The sequence below is a fragment of the Nyctereutes procyonoides genome, unplaced genomic scaffold, assembly GCF_905146905.1.
Source record: "Nyctereutes procyonoides isolate TBG_1078 unplaced genomic scaffold, NYPRO_anot_genome, whole genome shotgun sequence".
Classification (NCBI taxonomy): domain Eukaryota; kingdom Metazoa; phylum Chordata; class Mammalia; order Carnivora; family Canidae; genus Nyctereutes; species Nyctereutes procyonoides.
This window is the reverse complement of record NW_026575036.1, coordinates 3,817,613-3,840,305: the sequence shown is the minus strand read 5'-3', so window position 1 is coordinate 3,840,305 and position 22,693 is coordinate 3,817,613. Positions and strand designations below refer to the sequence as shown.

Here is a 22,693-nt window from a genome sequence, read left to right as displayed (position 1 = left end):
CACTTAAGATATGTGCACTTTAATGTTTATTATATTTCAAAGCAATTGAAGCACTTGAAGGAAGCAATATTCAGGGAAGATGATGTAAACCTGTGGTCCTTGATCAGTTTTTAAAATAGCAATCATAATACTGAAGATGTAGGATTCTTGAGAGAAACCACACCTACTTTTTAATTCTCACAATCCTTCTCTCTATATATACTGACTATATTAAATTTAAAAATCATAATAACACTGCCATAATAACACTGCCATTTTTGTAGGTCAAAAGCAGGCAAAGATTGGCAACTGTTGTTAATTTAGTTAATATTGTTGTAAGATGCTTTCACTGTTTTTCTATAAAACACAATCAAAATAATCTCACTAGTAGGTACATATAATAATAGTATTGAGAAAAGAAGTCTTGGAGGACACTTTCTGTACTGGAAAGGGAAGAGGGACTATAAACATTGGTAAGACTCCAAGTTATAATGATTAATATTTTAAATGGTAATAGTTGCTGTAGACAACTGGTGGAGGATCTAGAAAATAGCAGTTCTAACTGCAGGCAAATCGGCTATGTCCCACTTTCATGCCCTCCCTGTTCTAGAAGGGGGCCTGGGACCATAGCCACCTAGTCAGTGAAACCTTTATGTAGTCTAGGCTCTGTCCTTCTAGTTTGTGCCCTCTAAGAATCCTCTCTATTTAAAGGTGTTTAGGGGTGCCTGGGTGGCTCAGGTGGTTAAGCCGCTGCTTTTGGCTCAGGTCACAGTCTCAGGGTTCTGGGATTGAGCCCCGCATTGGGCTCCCTGCTCTGCAGACAGTCTGCTTCTTCGACTCTGCTGCTCCCCCTGCTTGTACTCTGTCAAATAAATAAAATCTTAAAAAAAAAAAAATGAGTCCGATGTTACTACCTTAGCTTTTTTCAAAGGCAGCTGTAATGAAAAGCTATAGGATGCCTGCCTGTTCAACTACAAAAATTTTGTACAATGATTGCCTATTATACCACTAAATGTTCCTAAATAAAAACTCACAAGAGAAATCCTTTTCAAGGGAAAATATCTTCTGGATGAACTGATATGCATCTTCTTTCTGACAGTAAGGTAACATATTTCCCTTTTATACCAAGAAACAAAGTCCAACTGGAGCAATTCTACTGATTGATGAGCAAATTTGCATTTTATTATTTTCTTTGTTTTATCGATCTCATTGTCCCACCTTTTGTTGCATGTTTCCTAGAAAATAAACAATATAAATAAATCTAGTTCATGCCAAACTCAGTATTATACAACTTTTTCTAATATTCTTATTGATAAGTGGGAGCTAATTGTTGAATTAACATTTTACCTTTGAAGTGACAAATTTAATAAAAACAACAACAACAAAAAAACAACTCCCCCCCCCCAAACTCAGCACCTCCCTGAGCTACAGTGAACTCAGCTCTTTTTTTTTTTTTAAAGATTTATTTATTTATTCATTCAGAGAGAGCGAAGAGAGAGGCAGACACACAGGCAGAGGGAGGGAGAAGCAGGCTCCATGCAGGAAGCCCGATGTGGGACTCGATCCTGGGTCTCTGGGATCACATCCCGGGCTGCAGGCAGCGCTAAACCGCTGCGCCACCGGGGCTGCCCGTGAACTCAGCTCTTGAGCACCAACTGGTTAAAACGGATTTCTTTAGATTTGCTAAATAATGAGATTTCTTTAAAAGTCTAAGTAAGTTTTTAAAAGAGGTCTCAGGAACTAGTATTGAGTCCTTTATATGGTTTATTATGACATTTTTCAGAAAGATATGAATATATGGTTTCAAAAACAAAAATGCTTTTAAAAAGTTTTAAATATAACTTGCAGAGGGGTGTGTGTGTAGATATGGTTATCCAAACTACCTATCTGTACCCCCTTTTCCCTGGTGAAAATCTCAGCTATTAACATGTCAGGGTGCATATACCCCCGCCATCTCTGCATGCTAGAGAGCACTAAACACTCAATAAATCATTATTCAATGTCTGGATTCTGTTATCACTTCTGTATTATTTATAACATATTTCTGTATTTCACATTAAAAAAATGTTTGGCTAACCTAAACAAACTTAAACTGACAGGGGTTCTAAGTACTATAAAAGAAGGAATAGTTTTCAGCAAGCAAATAAATTCTGGAGGGAGAAAAAAGGAAAGAAATATGTTTGCTTTCAAATGAAAGCCAGCATTTACCCATATGGATTGATGTGATGAACAATTCCTGCTTGCCAGCTTCAGAGGAGTTCTTAATACTACCTGGCAGCAACTTTTTAATTTACTTCCATTCTCCCTTTAGCAGCTATCCTCAAATTTTTCTCTTTAAATCTAATCCCTCTCTGATGTCCCCCAAATAAACTTCACTTCTGTTACCTTACACCTCATATCTTAACTGTAGTTATGCCCATTCCTACTGCTTCCTTCAAGTCTTCAAAAGATGAGCTTACCACCCTCTGTTCTGTATCCCTGATCAGTTTTCTTCCCAGCTCCCCTAGGACCTTGTTCCAACACCTCGTTCTTCTCTTTCCTGCATCTTCAATCTCCTCTCTGCTGGCTGCTTACTTGCCAGCTGAAAAACATACTCTGATCATTCCCGTTCTTTGATGCATCCTGTCAGTGAACTCCCCATTTCTTTCCTGGACAAAAGACTAATTCACACTGGCTGTCAGCCCTCCCTCCTGCCCTGTCATTTTGCCTATATCCTGCCTCCTCCCTCGGTGAAGGTGGCTGATGTCTTCCTACTGGACCAAGGATGCTCCCTACTCCTTAGTTCATGGGACTAACGTGTAGCACTTGACACGGTTAACATTCCTCCTGTTTTTCCTCATTTCACTCTTCTGGTTCTCTCATGCTAACCATTTCTTCTAGGTCTCCTCTCCCCATCACCCAACCATTTGGTTTCCTTTAAGGTTCTATCATCAGTCCTCTTTCATTTATACCCTTCATCCTATAGCAATTTAATCCACTCTTCATTTAATGAGTGGGTGGCTCAGCGGTTTAGTGCCGCCTTCAGCTCAGGTCGTGATCCTGGGGTCCTGGGATCGAGTCCTGCATCAGGCTCCCTGCATGGAGCCTCCCTCTGACTGTGTCTCTGCCTCTCTCTGTCTCATGAATAAATAAATAAAACTTAAAAAAAAATGACTTCTGTTACTTCTCAACAACCATATTGGTGTTTTAATTAAACTTGTACATTCTAACCTACATCTATTGTCCTGTTTTCTTGCTCCGCAGGACCCTGTATCTAATTTCTGCTCTCTGAACAAAAGGGATATCCTACCCACATTTCAAACTCAAAATGTCCAAACCTTTTTATTCCCAGTTAAACTGATTTTTCTTCTAAATTTCTTATCTCAAGGTATAATCGAAATGCTGGTGTGGTCCTTCCCCTCTCATTTGCTAACCCCTATCCCAGCTTATCAAACTGAAGATTCTGCCTCTTAAATTCCATAGCATCTCTCGTCTCCCTGTGCTGCCATAGTTTAAAATCTTTGTCCCATTTTCAATCATATCACTTCAAACATTAAGGATTCCATGCACGATCTCCTCCACCTTTAATTTAACCTTCACATTGCTGTAGGTTTATCTTTCTAATACACAGATTTGCCTTATTCTGCTCCTCTTCTTAAACCCTTAAAATGGCCCACCAATGCCTACGGGATTGTCTATGCTCTTTGGCAAGCTCAGATACTACTCTGATCTACCTTCCTCTTTGCTTGAGCTTCCTGCCCCCAGGTATCTCACAACCAATAACTCTAATAGCACTGAGTAGGTATTTGTTCCTTGAAGAGATCTGTAAGATTTTGGTCTTGTTCTCTTTCAAGTGCTTCCCCTACTCCTCCACCTCCACTTTTCTGCTTAGTAAATTCTTAATCATCCTTCTTCAAAACCCAATACAGATGTAATCTGTTCTGGGAAACTACCCACACTCTCATACCATTGGGCAGGAGTAATCACTTCCTTCTCTGTGCCACCTCAAACTGTGCACATATCTCCTACCATCCTCAGCACTTGCCTCAGAGGGATCAGTCATCTGTCTTTGGAGATTTAGGTCACCTATGTCTAGAATGTGTAGATGTTCTTCTGTGTTTATTTATTTGACAGGAATTATCTCTTTTTAGGCCTTATTTCCCCTCTGCTAGATGGGTTAGGAGCTGTCTGAGGCTTACAAGAATCTAGCAGAGGAACTGGAATATCAAAAACACAGAGAATTCTTCAGTTTAGAGATAAAAACAAATTTTGGAATTATGTAAATCTGGGTTTAAGTCCTGGCTCTGCTACTGACAAGTTCTATGAATGTGAAACAGACATTCTCAACATGTCTTCCTATTTCTGAAACAGAGATAATAATACATTTCCCAAAGACAGTTGTGAGCATTATATCAGAAAATGGGCACTCAATAACTACGTTAACATAGTACATGTAATGTTTGGCGAACTTATGAATGCATTGGTGAGGTAACGTTTCCAGTGTCAGAAATATTTAAGATTAAAACTAGGCACGTGAGCACAGATTTTTTAAAACCTACTTCTCAATACATTTACTTAAACATAGTATTTTAACAGATATTTCACATTTTTATTAAAACCAAACTTGAATTTTTTCTTTTGACTTTGGTTGATGGCTGCTTCATGCTTACATCTTTATAATCCTTGTAATACAAAGAAGCATGAAATCACTAATTTAATCTCCTTCCTCAAACTCAAGATGACTGGGTTTCAATTACTTCTACCTCACTATTGAGTAACTCGGGTACTTCAAACTAAAATAAAAAGGTGACTGAAAGACACACTAAGTTAATGGACATTAGAAAAAAAGAGAAGAAAATGTCACTTGAAGTCAAGACACCTATTACTCAGTAGCATCAGGTTAAAGCTGAGAACATAACAATGAAGAGGCACAAACATCAGTATTGAAAGAGTAGGGTCATGAATAATTTTTTTGTCCCTTTTACCTACTCATGTTCTGTAAATCTACTCATGTTCTGTAATATTTTCTACAATAAGCATGTTTCACTTTTTACAGTAAAAATATTTCAGAAAATCTTTTTGAAAATGCTCAAAATAAACTGTCAGGTGAAAATGTAGAATTATAACACTGTATATTCCGTATGCTCTCAATTACAGAAGAAAACATATATGCATAGAATATACATACCGCGGGAGAAAAATGAGAAGGAAATAGGCAAAAAACATTTGGTTTTCTGGTGAAATTATCAGTAGTTTTTAAGGCCTTACTTATAAGTTTTCAGTATTTTCCTATTTCTTTATAATAACCTAGTATTTTTCTTAAAAATAACTGCTTTTTTGATTCACATACCATAAAACTCAGCTATTTAAAGTATGTAATTCAATTGTTTGTGGTATATTCAGGAGATTGTAAAACCATCCCCACAATCAATTTTTTTAAATGAATTTATTTATTTATTTGAGAGAGGGAGAAAGAGAGAGTGCACGCACAGAGGGAGAGGGAGAAGCAGACTCCTTGATCAGCAGGAAGCCCAATGAGGGCTGGATCCCAGGACCCCGAGATCATGACCTGAGCTGAAGGCAGATGCTGAACCGATTGAGCCACCTAGGCAGCCCCCCATAATTGACTTTAAAACGTTTTCATCACCCAAAAGTAAACCTATACCCAGCATCAGGCACTCCTCATTACCTCCCTTCCCTAGTCCCTAGCCACCTCCATTGTTATTTTCTGTCACTATGGATTTGCCTATTCTGAATATTTCATATAAGTGAAACCATATAATATGTGGTCCTTTGTGAATGGTTTCTTTGACTCAGCACAATGTTTTTAAGGTTCATTCACATTGTAGTACATATCAGCACTTTAGTTCTTTTTTGTCACCAAGCAGTATCCCATTGTATGGATAGAATGCATTTTACTTCTCCATTTGTGAGTTGTCTCTGAGTTGTCATTTGAGTTGTATCTGCTTTTTTGGCTATACTGAAAAATATGCTGCTATGAATGTTCACATACAAGTCTTACACGTACTTATGTCTGCAAATCTGTTGAGTAGATACACAGGAGTGGAACTGCCTGGTCATTTGATAACTCTATGTTTAACTTTAAGGAACCTGACAGACTGTTTTCCAAAGCAGCTGCATCATTTTACATTCCTAGCAGCAATGTAGGAGAGCTGCAATTTTTCCATATCATTGCCAACATGTGCTATTGCCCGTCTTTTTGATTACAGCTATCCTAGTGTGTTTGAAGTGATAGATCATTATGGATTTGATTTGTATTTCTCTGATGGCTAATGATGTTTAGCATCTTTCAAGTACTTCTTCTTTGGCAAAGTGTTTATTCAAATCTTTTGTCCACTTTTAAATTGGGTTATTTGTCTTTTTATTATTGATTTATAGGAGTTTTCAAAATATATTCTAGTCACAAGTCTCTTATCAGATATATGATTTGCAAAATGTTTTGTATTGCATTTATCAAGACAAAAAAAAGAACTCCAACTCTTCTGGGAATTCAATTAGCAAACACTGTGGTCAGGGGGTACAACATGGCAATGACAATTATAAAACAACTTAAAATGTGAGCAGCACTTAATACTTTTCTACTTAATACTCACACAGATGCATAATACTAGGCCTGGTTCTCAGATCAAGAATTTTTTTTTTAATTTTTATTTATTTATGATAGTCAGAGAGAGAGAGAGAGAGGCAGAGATACAGGCAGAGGGAGAAGCAGGCTCCATGCACCAGGAGCCCGACATGGGATTCGAACCCGGGTCTCCAGGATCACTCCCTGAGCCAAAGGCAGGCACCAAATCGCTGCGCCACCCAGGGATCCCTCAGATCAAGAATTGAAAGTCTGTAGAGGTAAGCTGATTTATTCGAAGTCTCTCCCGACTTCATTATTTTTCTATTACTATTTTTCTGTGATTCATCTTTCTTACTTGTTTTATTTAAATTAATTGTTCACCCTCTGTGTGGTTTTCAAATTTATAAGCAAACTGTCTTAAATGAGTTTTAGAACAAAGCAGGTCTGTTCCCAATACTCTGGGTATCTGGTACAGATCTTTCTCTGCTGAGATTATTCACACACTCTGAGTATGATAGGTCTGACCGAAGGAATTGTGAAGCCTGACAGAGACTCATGAGGACTGACACAACAAATGTAGAAGGTTGGTTGATCCCAATGAACCCAGCTCTGTGGGGTTCTATTAGTTTCCTATGACTACTGTAATAAATCACCACAGCCTCGGTTCTTAAAACAACAAAAATTTATTCTTCAACAGTTCCATGGGACCTCTGGGTGGCTCAGTGGTTAAGCGTCTGTCTTTGGCTCAAGTTGTGATCCTGGGGTCCTAGGATCGAGTCCTGTATTGGGCTCCCCACAGGGAGTCTGCTTCTCCCTCTGCCTATGTCTCTGCCTCTTTCTCTGTGTCTCTCATGAGTAAATAAATAAAATCTTTAAAACAAAAACAAAACCCCGTCAAGATGGTTCCAGAAGCCAGAGATTCAGGCTGTAATCACTTTAAACAGATCAAAATCAAGGTGTTGGTAGGGCTACAATTCCTCAAGAGGCTCTAGAGGAGAATCAGTTCCTTGCCTCTTCTAGCATCTGATGGCTGCTGGCATTTCTTGGCTTATGGTCCCATCATTCCATTTCTGCCTCTAGAGTCATAGTGCCTTTTCTTCTTGTGGCTGAAGTCTCCCCTTGCCACTGTTACCTACCATTAAGGACACTTGTAATTGTACTTAGTCCTCTCCCCACAAACCAGGACAATCTCCCTATCTCAAGGCCCTTAACTTAATGATATCTGTGAAGTCTTTGCCACATAAGGTAACCTTCCAGGTTCCAGGGAATACATAGGACATTATCAGTACACACTGGGGGTGTATGTGTGTTTGGGGGCGGGGGGGGGGGGGAGTCCTTACAAGATCCAAGAACAAAGAGCCAAGAGGCACTCTCACGATCTTATCTTTATATTCATAGTCTACTTGATTTAGGTACAAAAACTGCTCCCAACAGCTGTATCCTCTCCTAGCCCTGACACTCTCCCCAAATACTGCTAAAAGTTGATCTTGTAACTTGATCAAGATCATGTAGCTTCAATTACTCTTTTAACATTTTCATACAGAAGAAAACACAACCTAGGTTCAAATTTGTTTTAACAAAATAGTTGTAGGAGGAAAAGAGAGAAACTGCATTGCTCTCTCTTAAAATTATTTACAAATATATGCTATAAATCTAACATTAAAAAACTAAAAATAAATAATAAAAATTAAAAAAAATAAAAAATATAACATTAAGGAGGAATTAGATATTTAATATTATATCACTCCTCAGCTACCTGAATGTAATCAAAATGTGCAATACAGTAATAAATGGTTGACATACAAGTTTTGAAATGCATTGGCAATCTCTTTTTCTTATACTGGACAGTGAGTATATGGGCATTCTTAATATCCTTTTTACCTCTGTAATATTTTTACAATATTATTTTACAATTTTAAGTATTAAAAAAGAAAAAAAGGATACAATGTGGTCTCCCTGAGTCCTAGAAAGTATCCCATGTGCTAAGCTTCATGTTTCCGTCTAGAATTACATCAGTAACTCTATCAAATGCCATTGTCAAAATCTACAAACAGGTCAACTCTTTGGTTATGAAAAAAGTCTTGCTTCCTTATTAGCTCCTTAGGGAAGTAGAGAAGAGGTAGTGAAAATGAGAATGTCTCTAACCAGGAAACAGATATGCTGATAAGTTGCCCATCTCCACATGTTCTGCCCTATAATTTCTACTTGTTTATACAGAAAGATTTTTGTGCTATTTACTAAGAGTAAGTTACCGTCTCCCAGATGGATTTTGCCGGCTAGATGTTAACTGCTGCAATTCTCCTTTTCTTGCCACAAGCAACTTGTCCTCAAAGGAAAGATATGTTTCTGAAATACTTATAAAATTGCTTTTAGTAGACAAATCATACTTTCTCATTGACTTAAGCTGTAATTTCAGAGATTTATTCTTAAGGAAAAAATACAGCTCCAAGGAAAATTTATGCTTATATCCAAAACATTCTTTCTGACAGGAAAAAAAAATTCCATCATAGTTCATCTCAATTGGAAAGAAAAGAACAAAACCAAAGATTTGTCTGCTAGGCAGCAGACAAGCTATGTACCAGACATTAAGGAGACTAGAAGGCCCTGGTTCCTAATCCTAAACCTCTTCCATTGGAAACTGTCCATGCAAAATGATGGCTAAGGAAGAAGTTCCATCTGCATTAAATATGTCATAGATCCTGTTCTCTAGACTTGTGGTTTGAGGTTTTCTATCTTTACAAAGTAGATTTTAGACTTACACTTCAAAATTTAATAAAAATCACAGAATATTTGTAGGATTTTATTAACATGTATTTTTCATGAAAGACTCTCTATATTCAATGCATATTCAATGTCTAGTCCTTTACACTAAATATGGCTTACTAAACCATCAAAATACTGATTCTACATTAAAGCTTCATAAGAAACTTGGTCTATCTCTATTCTCAGAGACAAAACAAGACTGATACTGAATCTGCAAAGGATTCTGGGGGCAAGCAACCAGCCTATCTGAAGTTCTTAAGTAGCTTAGGGTAGGAGTCCTTGCTCCCATATCTGTTAATATGTGTACCCTCCCTTCTAAGAATAAATGAGGATCTGAGAACATGTGTACTCTTTAGGTTACAGCAAGAAAAACCACAAGTTAATCAGGTTTCATATTTAATAGAAGTGCCAGAAAAAGAGCCTCTAAGCTGATAACTAATCAAACTATTCATTTTTCAAAATAAAATCAAAACAAAAAAATCTTTAAAGTAAGTGGGTGGGCCAGGGGCACAGCCAACAGATATTTTACTTTCATATGGGTCTAACATGTTTCAGGGAAAAAGCAGAAGACTCGAGACTCCAGTAGGCTAAGGTAATGATGGCGATTCTTTAACCTTCTGGGCAGCATTCAGGATAATGCGGAAGAAATAACACACCCCGAGGGAAGAGAAAAAGTTACCTAATCCATTTCAGGGCCAGTGAGCTGAGGAGTTGCTGAGGAAAAATCATTCTGAAGTTATTATAGTAAACTGTAATTCAAACTGTTTTAAGGCTTAACCCCTGTAAAGGAATTTGCGACAATTTGGCAATAAGAGCCTGCCAACAGTTAGTCACTCAAAGGAAACAAAGGCATTCTAAGAACTGCAGCACCCAAGGGGGCTTGTTTGCATTCTAATATTGAGTTTAACAGGGGTGGGAGTAAATGATGTAAAGTTACTGTCACTGTTATTATTTTAACTTTTATTCTGACCTGTGATCCGTTTTATTATTCAGGCACAGGACACCTGCTGAAATCTAGGTTACAGGAAACTGAAAATGTTTCTTTTTTAAAAAGATTTTGAGAGAGAGAGAATACGCGTGCGCGCGCATGTGTGCACAAGCAGGGGGAGGGGCAAAGGGAGAAGGAGAAGTGGACTCCCTCTTGAGCAGGAGCCCCAACACAGGGCTTTCTTTATTCTAGGGCCCTGAGGTCAAGACCTGAGCCTCAGGCAGATGTTTAACTGACTGAGCCAACCAGATGCCCCCAAGAAACCGAAAATGTTTAGAATGAGTTGGGCAGGATTGAACCTGTGCATTTGTCTTACTGAAAGGACCTTTCTGGGATAGGTTCTGACAAAGATCTGGATGTGTGAGTCCAGGAATAATGTGGAGAAATAGCAAAACAAACTAAAGAACAGAAACTCCAAACCCTGATTCCTAGACTAAATGTTTGAGCTATAAATGCAAGAGAGGACTTGATAAAAGGTTGCTGAGAAGAATCTAGAGGAGAAAAGAGCCAGTAAGTCTGGAGTGACAACTAACAGATTGTGGAAGCAAGTTCAAGACAATCTGAAATCAAGTGGGAATCTGGGCACCATCAACAAAACACCGAGGAAATTACAGACAGAGGTTAAACTCACATAAACTTGCTTAGTGTTTGTTTAGTGGCCATCTATTAATGGCCTAAAGAGCTAAGTTATGTCAAGTTAAGGTAAGTAATGGTCATCGTATATATATACTTTTGCTATACCTATCTTAAATCATGGATAACCCTGAGATCTCATTAAAATAGTTTTATATCAAGCCATCTAGTTGACCTTGAATTTGTCAAAAAGCCATTGTTAGAAGAAATGCATTAGAGAGAATCTAATGTACGACTGCGATGGCCCCAATGACACACTATTAGAGGTATCTTTCCAACACCAAACTATGCAGTCAATCTCTAAACGCTGAACAATCTTGCTACATAAGGGCTACAATTCACCAGATAGGCCAGATTTCACCAAATTTTCAATGGATGAGCCAGAGTGCCAGAGTTCTGGGGTATAAGTAATTATAAAATTCTATCAAGGGGCACCTGGGTGGCTCAGTGGTTGAGCATCTGCCTTTGAGTCCCACAGGGAGCCTGCTTCTCCCTCTGCCTATGTCTCTGCCTCTCTCTGTGTCTCTCACGAAAAGATAAAATCTCTAATAAAAAAAAATTCTATCAGGATCAGCAAAGAATTATTTACAGTTTAAAAGAAGAAAAGTCCCTGTTGTAATTCATATTATCAGTTCATTTATGAAGATTATGGTATGGGGTCTAATAATCTTAATGTATTTCTTAAACAATAATAGTATGAAAGGGTTTTGTTTTTAAAAGAACAGCAACATCACAGAAACAGGACACAGAAACAGAAAATATAAGCTCTAAAATAGTGGAATTGATATGGGTTGAAAAACATGAAAAAATTTAATTCAATATACATTTAGGGAGTTCCAATTCTGTGTCAGGCACTGCTGGGTTTCCACTAATTTAAGAGTTTGTATTTCACTAAATGTGATTTTATTTATAATAACATGTTTTGTATAGTAATAAGAACAAATTTGAGGTATTTCTTTAGACTAAATATTCATCACTTTGTCTACCAGGCCAAACACAGCTGAAACAAATGGGTATTTAGCAATTACTCTTATAAAAGTGGGTTAAGCAAATAAGACTTTTTCAACATTTTATCATGTATACATTGTTTTTATTGATTGATTGGTTTAGAGCACAGAGTAGGGGGCAGCGGACAGAGAGAATCCTAAGCAGAGCTCCCCACACAGAGCTAGATCTCATGACCCCGAGATAATGAGCTGAGCTGAAACCAAGAGTCGGATGCTTAACCCACAGAGCCATCCAGGTGCCCCTACATTCTGGTTTTAAAAACAAGTTACAGAGGTGCCTGGGTGGCTTGGTGGGTTAAATGTCCAACTCTTGATCTCAGGGTTGTGAGCTGAAGCCCACATTGGCTCCACGCTAGGCATGGCGTCAACTAAAAAAAGAAGAAAAAAGTTATATAAAGAGATTCCAAGTATATTATAATTTATAAATATTATATTTATAAGGTATATTTCTGCGAGGTTAGTATTTAAAATAGGATAAGTAATATTTTGGAAAAATTTTAATACAGAAAAAACTTAATTGTTTCAAAGGGAAATTAAGGAGACAAACATTTATTGAACACTGTGAGTGACATAATGCTAGGTTCTTTTTTTTTTTTAATGCTAGGTTCTTTATGTAAAGTTAAATACTCAATCTAAAAGAAAAACATTGATGTTTCTGTTTACTATTGAAAACACAGAATGGAAAAAAGAAGGTACTTGCCTACAGTCACAAGTGGCAAAACTAGATTAGAACCCAGGCCACGGGATTACAAATACTACTTATTTCCCATTACGAACTATATTTTAAAAATTTAATTGGTCTCTCTATAGGAGTAACTTTAAGAAAATGGATGAAAACTTATGTAATTTTAGCTTATGTCTCTAGTACTATCCCCAAGTCTAATCATACCTCTTATATTCCATTTACACTGTATTTCTAAGATTGTCCTTCTAAATGTAAAATGAGAAAAGAACTGAGGTAATATTCTGGAAGACCTAAGGAAACCCATAATTCTTTCACTTATCCATGTATTTCAAAGATAATGGTTCATACTCAGAATTATTTAAATGTGTGCTAAATGTTCATATACTGTTTTTTCATATCATATATTGTTTTTTCTTTTCAAAATTTAACCATATTTCAGAGAAAATTAAGTTCTCTGAATAAAGTTCTGAACAAGAATTAAAGGCAAGAAGTTCTGCTATAAACAAGCACTCATGGTCCATCATTCCTCAAACTTAACTTGACCACAGAACTCATTTTCAGTTAAAACCACTTGGGATCTTTAAGCACTACTGAACTTCATAAATGTTAGGGAACTAAATTATCCTTAATTGGTAAATGTTAAGTTAAATGAGTAGACGAACTTAATGATTTAGAAATGAACAAAATATACAGGTATGTGCTTCATCTTCAAAACCTGGCAAAGAAATCCTTGTAGTCAAATCATTCCTTTCATATTTCCCTCCTTTCACTTTCCTAGTATTTCTCCATATTTTTCTTTCTTTTTTAAAAAAGATTTTTATTTATTTATTTGAGAGAGGTAGTGAGAGAATATGAGTAGGAAGGAAAGGGAGGAGCAGGCTTCATACTGAGAAGAGACTGATGTGGGGCTCGATCCCAGGACCCTGGGATCATGACCTGATCCAAAGGCAGACACTTAACCAACTGAATCACCCAGGCACCCTTCTCCATATTTTTCTTTAACAGACTTCAATTGATTATCGATTTATTATTTTTTTCGATTTATTTTTTATTGAAGATCTATGAAGGTCTATGATTAGAGGCAAATGGGACTAAATATGTAAGAGAAAATAGTATAAAGTATAATTCTACCATGAAAATTTCATGGTTATTCACAGACTAAATAGGTATTAGCAAATTAGTTTCAGAGACCACAGAGAACTTCTACATTTTTATTTTTATACACTCAAAATATTTTTTTTAAGATATTTATTATTTTGAAGTAGTCTTTACACCTAACATGGGGCTCGAACTTAAAAACCTGAGATCAAGAGCTGCATGCTCCACTGACTGATCCAGCCAGGCATCCCCGAGATATTTTTAATTAAAAAAGAAAACACTTGATAGGATTCTGTAAAAGCAACACTTGTTTGTTTTTTTTATCACAGTAACTATCTGTAAATGACTTACAGCCCTTATGCATCTTTGCAATAGTCCAGGAAATAATCTTATTACATTAGAAATCTTAAATGAAACTCCTATTATTACCACGGTTAAGTACTATACTAAAAATAAGTGGAAATAACTGTGTGCATGCTGCCCAAGGTCACACAAGTGAGTCAGTATGTATAAGTGGAACAGATTTCTTGAGTATTATCACTTAGTCCTCATCTCTAACTGCTAACCCTCCCTTTTCACGAATATACAACCTTAAGTATACACCCACCTCCTTCACATGTGCCAATCCTGGAAAATGGCATAGTGGGGGCAGTTCACAAAATAAAGCTATTTCAGGAAAGCATCACATAATTGCTTGGCATTTGAAGGCACTAAGCCTTTAGTATTCTCTTCCTATTCCTCCTACCCCACCACATTGTTTTTCTAGAACTCTTTAAAACACCTTCTATACCTCAAATTCCCTACTTCACTGACATTTACTAATAAATATGATCTTCCCCCAAGGAAATAAATTTGGTAATTTTATGCCTTTTCTTCAAATCTTTATGAACTACAATGATTTCTCTCATGTAGAGTATGCAATTTTAATTTCCAGAATACCCTGAAGGTTTGGCTGCCAAGTTTATCAACAATAAATATAAATCAAAATCATGTTCATTATGAAATAATAATTTATAGATTTCAAATATTATTTGATATTATAAGAACATAATATGGAAAAATGCACAAAACTTCCCTCTTTAATTTCATGGTAGAACATGAACATTTGGATAACAAAAACAACCACAGAACATTTCCTAGCAATCACCATAAAATGAGCTCAAGAGAAGTAAGAGCCTAAAACGGCTAAATTATTATTATACTACAAACACTTCCATAGCTACTTCAATAACTAAAAACAGAACGGATTCTAAATATGAATATTGAGTAACTGCAGCATATTTCACAAAGTGTTGTCAATTTCATTCTATTTTCGAGTACTGTAAATGACCAATTATAAAGTCAACTGATTTTTGAATCATCTATATAACAATATGTACATATAGTGTAACATATCCTCTCATTTTTTCAAGAATTCTTGCTTTTTTATGCTAAATGAGTCTTACCACTACTTTTTAAGATGAAGTGTAAAAATATGAAAGCAAAAATTATAATTTCATAAAAATACAAGAACAAAATGCTAAACTGTTCAAACAGACAAATCCTGAGCTCCCTTAGCACACAATTCTGCCAGCATTATTCAGCACCAGTAAGCGAATGAAATTTGTGGAGAACACGAAGGAGTATCATCATAGCAATTTATGAACTTGTCACCTCAGAAATGTACTGAAAATATTTCATAGGAGTGAGATTTGGATGGCAGAAACAAATTTCTCCTAATCTCAGCTAAGTTACTTGCTACATAAAGCTTCAGCTTACTACAAAATAAGCAGCAGCTAGAAGAAACAGCCTTGCTAGGAATTATAAAATAGAATAAAACAGCTACTTAACTCACCAAATAGTCTTTTGCTAAAAGCCTGCATTCTTCTTTTTGTCTCAGGTTCCTGGTTTCCAAAGACAAAATTACATGCCCTCTGACAGAATCATGACAAAGGGCACACAGTGGTGAGCTCTTTCCTGCTCTTCCCACTAGAAGAAAACTGAACCTCACTGCAGTCTCCAAGAGTAAGTACTTCATATGAGCATGCTCGGTATCTAATTTAAATGACTTGGTATTTCATCTCAGCATGTGATGGCCTACTTCCAAATAAACTCAGAGAGCTGCAAATTCAATAGAAGATCATTAACTGCAATAAACTAAACAGAACCACCAAATGATAATTGATTTTGTTTCTGACTTCATGATTTTTGTGGTTCATTTAACTTGATGTACCTGGAAATAATTATTTTTATACTTAAAAAAATTCTTAGGTTTCAATATTTCACTATGTCAACATAGGTATTTCCCCAAAATACTGGAAATATCAAGGCATGCAGGGATGACCCCCCCAAAAAAGTAAATGTGACCACTGATAAATTAGGCAAACATTTCACATTTTACTTTTTAACCTTTTATTCTGTATCTCTGCTACTCAACAAATAAAACAATCTACAAACTATTAGTATTTTAACTTTTCCTTTGGAAATATTAGTAAGCATCAATAAACTAAAATGTTCAGTATCTTTATTAAATATGTCTGCTTTCTTGAAAATATAGCAGTAAGGATTTTTCTCATCTATAGATTATACGTTATATAATAGATTATATGCTTATATAATAACAGACCTCAGCAAAATTTTGATAAAGATATAAAAAGGATTAATAATTGTTTCTGCATTTTCAAGAACTTTTACAAAATGCTACACACACACAATCAATAAAATGGTTTACATATGAATGCTTATGCAATCAAATAGCTAATTTGCCTGGTATGCTGAGTAAGCTGCTGCAAAGGCATATATAGTTTTGCATGATGGAAATATGGTCAAGAAGCTCCCGATGCCCATTTAAATCTTTCAGGGAAAAAAAAATCTAGCACAGCAGATACAGCCCCACCAAAAGCCAGCAGACAATTCTTATGAATCCACTTCCATTTTCACCTTGGGCAAAAATTGGAAGTGTTCATACAGTTAACACACCAAGCCTAGGATAGCAAACCACAGGCAGAGTGGGGCTACACCATCTTTAACTGGGTCCATATACTAATTTATGATTGTCCTTTCTTCACAACCATTCTTGGTTACTTCTACACTTCCCCATCATTAAATACCTAACTACCCCACACACAAATGTCTCATTTTATGAACAGTAGCCTTGCTTCCCCTTCCCTCTTGACCCCAAATTAATCTGGAAGACCTGGGAAAATAAGAAGGCATAAGAAACAGACAAATTCAATGGGAGTAGCTAACATAAGGCCCCTCATAGATGTAAGACAAGATCATTAAGAGGTTTAGAGAAGTCGTAAAAAATAAAATGTTAAAAAAGAACATGAGAACTGTTTATGGAACCACACCTACCTAATTCCAACACCTTTAAAAAAAAAGTGTAAAGTTCAAAGAAAGCTACCAATACATCATTTTCTTTAGCATTCTATCAAAGCAACTCATCTATTGCCAGTGAGCGTTAGGTAGGTTTAATTGCAAGGTCTGTGGGCAATGTATGGTACATAAGCACTCTCTCCCTAAAGAAAAAGCCCAGGAAAAGCAGCAGCACAGAATAAAAGCAAATACCAAGATTCATACAATATATCAAACAAAAAGTGTCAAAATGCATATGTTTTATGTACTGCTAAGTCTAATAAATTCTGTGTACAGTATGTGGCAGGGTAAGGATTCTGTTAAAAAGAGTTTCTAGAAAACTATGACCTCTGAAGGAGAAAGGAAAGTTCTTCACTGAAAACAAACAAATCTACTTCTGATCTGTAAATATTTATTGAGTACATGTTATATATGAGACATGGTGCAAGGCAATGCACAGAGGAAACAAAAACAAGGAGGGCTATCTCTGTTTTCAAAAGAGTTTATAGATGATAAGGCAAGAGGAGTACATGTCGCTAATCCAAGATGATCACAGCAAAAGAGAGATAGATGTTTTGCTGCGCTGGGGGGTTTAGAGGGATGAGAGAAAGCGTTCTGATGAGGAAAATTTAAAGAAGATTCTGGGAGAGGGTGACCTTTTTGAAATGCTGTAAATGAACACTGAGGATCGGGACCAGAAAGAAGAAACAGGGAAGAGGAAAACAGCAGAGAAATAGGGCATGAGAGGACTAAGAAGTGGCGTGGGGACTGGAGAACTTGTGGTAATGTGTGAATCACAGGAAGAAGTGTAGGCTGTCCAAACTGGGAAGAGAGAAAAGAGAAAACGCAAGATAATATTCAGGGAGCACAGAATCTGGAAGCAGACGGCAAGAAGTGCTTTACACCCTGGATAATGGAGGAGCCAGGGTCATGCGCTAAACAGCTGAATGAAGGAGATAACTTTGGAATGACAGGCAGATACAAAAATAGGTAAAAGAGACATTAATTCCAGCACACTGGCACAGCATGCCCAGTTTTTAACTCACGTTTTGAATGCTTCCATATCACTTAATAGGTCTTTAACGTGAATTTCCTCTCTCTTCTACATTCGACTTTAGCATTCTGATTTAAAATTGAGGTCATCTTGTAATTACATTTACCTTTGATCTTAATTAGAGGTCCTATTTTTTTTAAATCTTTATCTCCTGCCACTCATTCTTTAATTTACTTGCTTACCCTTTCTCTACCTACAACATTTGATAAAATGTTTCCCCCAAAGGCTACTCTGATAAGAATGAATGAATTTGTAAAAATTTGACAAAAGATAGAATCCATTTCTATTGACAAGTGAGTAACCTCTGAAGACTGTACACAGTTCTGGTGCATTGTACTGCACACAGACACAGGAGGATGGATGGATCTCGCCATGACTAAACATACTTGCCATTCACTGGATCCTGAACCACAAGAGAGGGAACGGGAGGAGGGAGAACGGAAGTGTACACGAGCCTTTGACTGCAATTTGCCGTCATTTTGGATTTTTACCAGAGTTCACAACAGAATCACCTGTGTGGCTGAGAAACAACTTAGGCACACACATTCAGAGTCCAGAAATCTTTCAATCTGACCAAGGTGGGGCCAGTCATTATGAAGAAGCTCTCTATTCGATTGTGCAGTTCCTCTGGGAAAGAGCCACTCATTGATACACAGAGAGAGACAGACACAGAATAATGAAGTACTGACACTATACAACTCGTTGGTAAAAGATTCCTATTTATAGTTTCCTGCTTTCTCAGAGATCTTGTTATGGTATTTAAAAAAGTGGAAACATTTTCCTTTTTAAAAATATTCCATCTTAATATAATGAAATTAGGAATTCTTTTCAAATATATATAGCAAGAAAATGAGTCCCAGGAAGTGTACAATGACAAAGAAAAAATAACTGAAAGAGTCCCTACAAAATCTGGAGCATATATTTGCAAGAATCTTGGGCAGCGACGCCTGGGTGGTCCAGTGGTTAAGCGTCTGCCTTCAGTGCAGGGTGTGACTCTGAAGCCCTGGGATCGGGTCTCAAATCGGGCTCCCTGTATGGAGCCTGCTTCTCTCTCTCGAATAAATAAATAAAATCTTAAAAAAGAAAAAAAAAGAATCTTGGGCAAAGGCATACATTTTCCATAATAATTTATCTTAAAAAAACCATAAATTTTAAAACATATTTCGTAAAATAAACTTAAATATCCTTGTGACTTTTACTGCAGTGATAAGCCCTTAGCACCTACTTTGCATGTGGCCAGATAATGTACAGACCTAATTATACATGATTTTGGCATTTAAATGGTCTCTTGCTATAGACAATGCTTAGACTATAAGACAATCTTTCGTGCTTTACTAGAAAAACAAAAGCAAACACAAAACAACTTTGCTTCTGAATAAAGACATAAGAGTATTTTTAAAATATCACACTGTGTACATGAAAAGAGAAAATGAGGGTGGGGCAGGACTATTTCCTGTTTTCTATTAAGAGATAAAGCAGCATTTCTTTTTTTTTTTTTTTTAAGATTCTTAGCTCCATGCAGGGAGCCCAACGTGGGACTCGATCCCAGGTCTCCAGGATCATGCCCTGGGCTGAAGGCGGTGCCAAACTGCTGAGCCACCAGGGCTGCCCCAGAGCAACATTTCTTAATGCTCCTTCCCCAACATCAGAATAGTCCTATTTTTCCCATTCTACTTGAGGATATTCTTAATCGGTTAGTTAAAATACAATCATAATTATAACAGAAATTTATAACATAAAAACAATTTGTTCCTTTTATTTACTCATTCAGCCCACAAATATTTATCAAGTATTAACTTTAACAGACATTGTGGTACATATTAATTAGGGATATGGGTGTACAAAGGTACAAGCCTCTCACAGAGCTTACATTCTCATGAGGGAGTAGATTTAGCGAACAATATGTAAGATGGTGGAAAACGGCTGAGTGACAGGGTGAATAGTCCAGTCAGGAGAAGTCCTGAAGATGCAGCATTGAAGCGCCAGCTTGAACAATGGCTGTTAGTCTAATAAGGGCTTTACTGGCAGCATATCTGAAGAAAAGGAAGGCTTCTGTGAGCACAGTGTGGTGCGGTGAGGGGAAAACAATTAAGAGATGAGGTCTGAGAGGCAGCAGGTCAACTAGTGTTCGATTTATAAACCAGAAAAGGGACTTTGGAAAATATTCTAAATGCTACAGAAAGCCACTGGAAGGCTGTGTGTATGATCTCTTTTGCAGCTTTACATTTTAAGAAGATGCCTCTGGCTACCATACCAATGGATTGAAATGGGTCACGTAGCTGCTGCTACTGTCTGGATGAGGGAGGACAGAGGCACAGATGCATTTGGGATACTTTTTGCAAAGAAGACGAGTCAACCGGGCCTACTAAGAGATTGGAGAGGAAGGAGGAAGGGTGAAGAGAGTAATTAAGGATGCCTGGAAGGTTTTTTGTTTTTCTGATTATGTCTATGCAGAGAGATCAGTGAGTACAGACTTGGAAAAAGGTCTAGGTGTGAGATGTAGATTTATGGAAGACTGGTATGTGGTGTGCAAAGAGCCTTGGAAGTCAGTGAGGTGACCTAGAAGATAACACAGGATAGATGCTATGCTTTCATCAATCAACCATGCCTACTATGTGTAGTAGGGCCTTATGCTAGGTGTTTGGTGGATCTGAGGGGGGAAAAAAAAGAAAAAAACATGGCAAACACAAAATCCAGATCCTTGCCCTCATGGAGCTTATACTCTATCAGAGATGATAAACATAATAAATGAGTAATCCATGTAGCATGACAAAAGGGGTAAATACTATGGAAAAAAAGAAAAAAGTCAGAGATGTGGCTATGATAATGTGGGTTACAGTAAGCCTCAATCAAAAGATGAGATGTGAGCAAAAAGCCAGGCAGAGGGAATGGTCAGTGTCAAGGCCCTGAGGCAGTAATAAGTAAGATCTTCCAAAGTAAATTTCACTGGCATATTTGAAGAATGGAAGAGAGACCAGAATGGCTACAGCAAAAGAAAAAGAGCTTGTAAAAGAGTAGCAGAAAAGCAGTAAGAAACCCAGAAGTACATGATGGCATAGAAGCCAAGTGGGAAAAGGTGTTAAGGAGTAACTATACTGAAATGTTGCCAAGAAGGTAAGATCGGAATGAAGAGGTTCTTAATGTTGAAAAGAGCAACAGTAGAGAAGAGGACCATCTCTGCAGAAGGGCAGGGAAGGAGGTACATTTGGCAAGGGGTATATTCATTTCTAAAGATAATAAGACAAGATGGCTCTCAGAACTTTACTAAATTCTTGATTGATTGCAGCCAACAAAAGAGGATTTAAAATTTTTCAGTCAATATCAAACAATTCTGGCATCCAAAAAGCCCATTCTGCTTATTTTCTCACTCCATTAATTATAAACCAACCCAAAATCACTACTCCATGATTTTCTAAAAATAAAGAAAAAAAAAGAAAAGAAAATCACAGACAGAACGGAAGCTAAAAACTCCTAAGCCAGAATAGCAGCTTCCGCAGAAACATGACACCAACCACCATTTGTTGAGAACCATTCCAGGTATTGTGATATTATACGACTGATCTTTTGTTTGCACAAGAACAGTCAGATAGGTTTTACTATACACAGTATATATAAGGACAGGTGAACACGACAGAAACTATCCAGGGTTGTGCTGCTTGGAAACTGAATGAAAGAATCCACATTCTTTCTACTCTGCTCTATCTACTCTGCCACACAGTGTCTCCCTTCTATTCATACTCATCTAAAACCAGAGGGCAAACAGGGGTAGGTTTTCTTCTTGCTTTGTTAAACACTCTTGCTAGCTAGATAAGGTAACGTTCATTCTTTACAGTTCTATAACCATTAACACTGCTGCACTAACAAATAGACAACTTCCTCAATTTTTTGTCTCCTTCCTCTCTCCTATCCATCTATCCATCCATCCCTTCCTTTATTTCATAAATACTACTATATACAAGTAGATACTCTGTACTAAGGCATTTTAAAAAAGTTAGTTTTCCAAAATAATAATGCCTTCCAAAATAAGCATCGCTGCTGTATGAAAAGCATAATTTGCCAATACATCAACAACGATCATAGAATTGTGTGCTTTATTCAAATAAGTTACAAAAATGACACCAGGAATTAGGTTAGATATCTTAATGTTCTTTTGGAAAAACTACTTTTTGATAATTCACGGTCCAAATTTTTTTACTACACATTTATAACCATATATAAGATTTACAGTCTAATGACCTATGAAGAATCAACTTAAGTCATTTATTATGTGGTAATTTAAAAATTTTGATTGAGGGGATCCCTGGGTGGTGCAGCGGTTTAGCGCCTGCCTTTGGCCCAGGGCGCGATCCTGGAGACCCGGGATCTAATCCCACGTCGGGCTCCCGGTGCATGAAGCCTGCTTCTCCCTCTGCCTATGTCTCTGCCTCTCTCTCTCTCTCTCTCTCACTGTGTGCCTATCATAAATAAATAAAATTTAAAAATAAAATAAAATAAAATAAAATAAAATAAAATAAAATAAAATAAAATAAAATAAAATAAAATAAAATAAAATAAAATAAAAATTTTGATTGAGATAGCTCATCCC

At 36.8% G+C, this 22,693-nt stretch overlaps 1 protein-coding gene across 9 annotated transcripts in view; it reads right to left on the bottom strand.

The window, feature by feature from the left end:
- PLEKHA5 (pleckstrin homology domain containing A5) overlaps positions 1-22,693 on the bottom strand; it is a 241,028-nt gene that overhangs the window by 141,339 nt on the left and 76,996 nt on the right. Inside the window, exon 1 of one of the 9 annotated variants that reach the window (XM_055318813.1) lies at positions 15,553-15,662. The exons of 7 other annotated variants lie outside the window; for them this stretch is intronic. Coding sequence is in view for 1 of the 2 variants with exons in the window: in XM_055318817.1 (XP_055174792.1) it covers positions 1,163-1,214 (52 nt within the window). In the remaining variant the exon portion in view is untranslated. Of the gene's footprint in view, positions 1-1,121; positions 1,215-15,552; positions 15,663-22,693 lie in introns of those variants that run through there. One more of the 9 variants, XM_055318817.1, reaches the window with a different exon arrangement.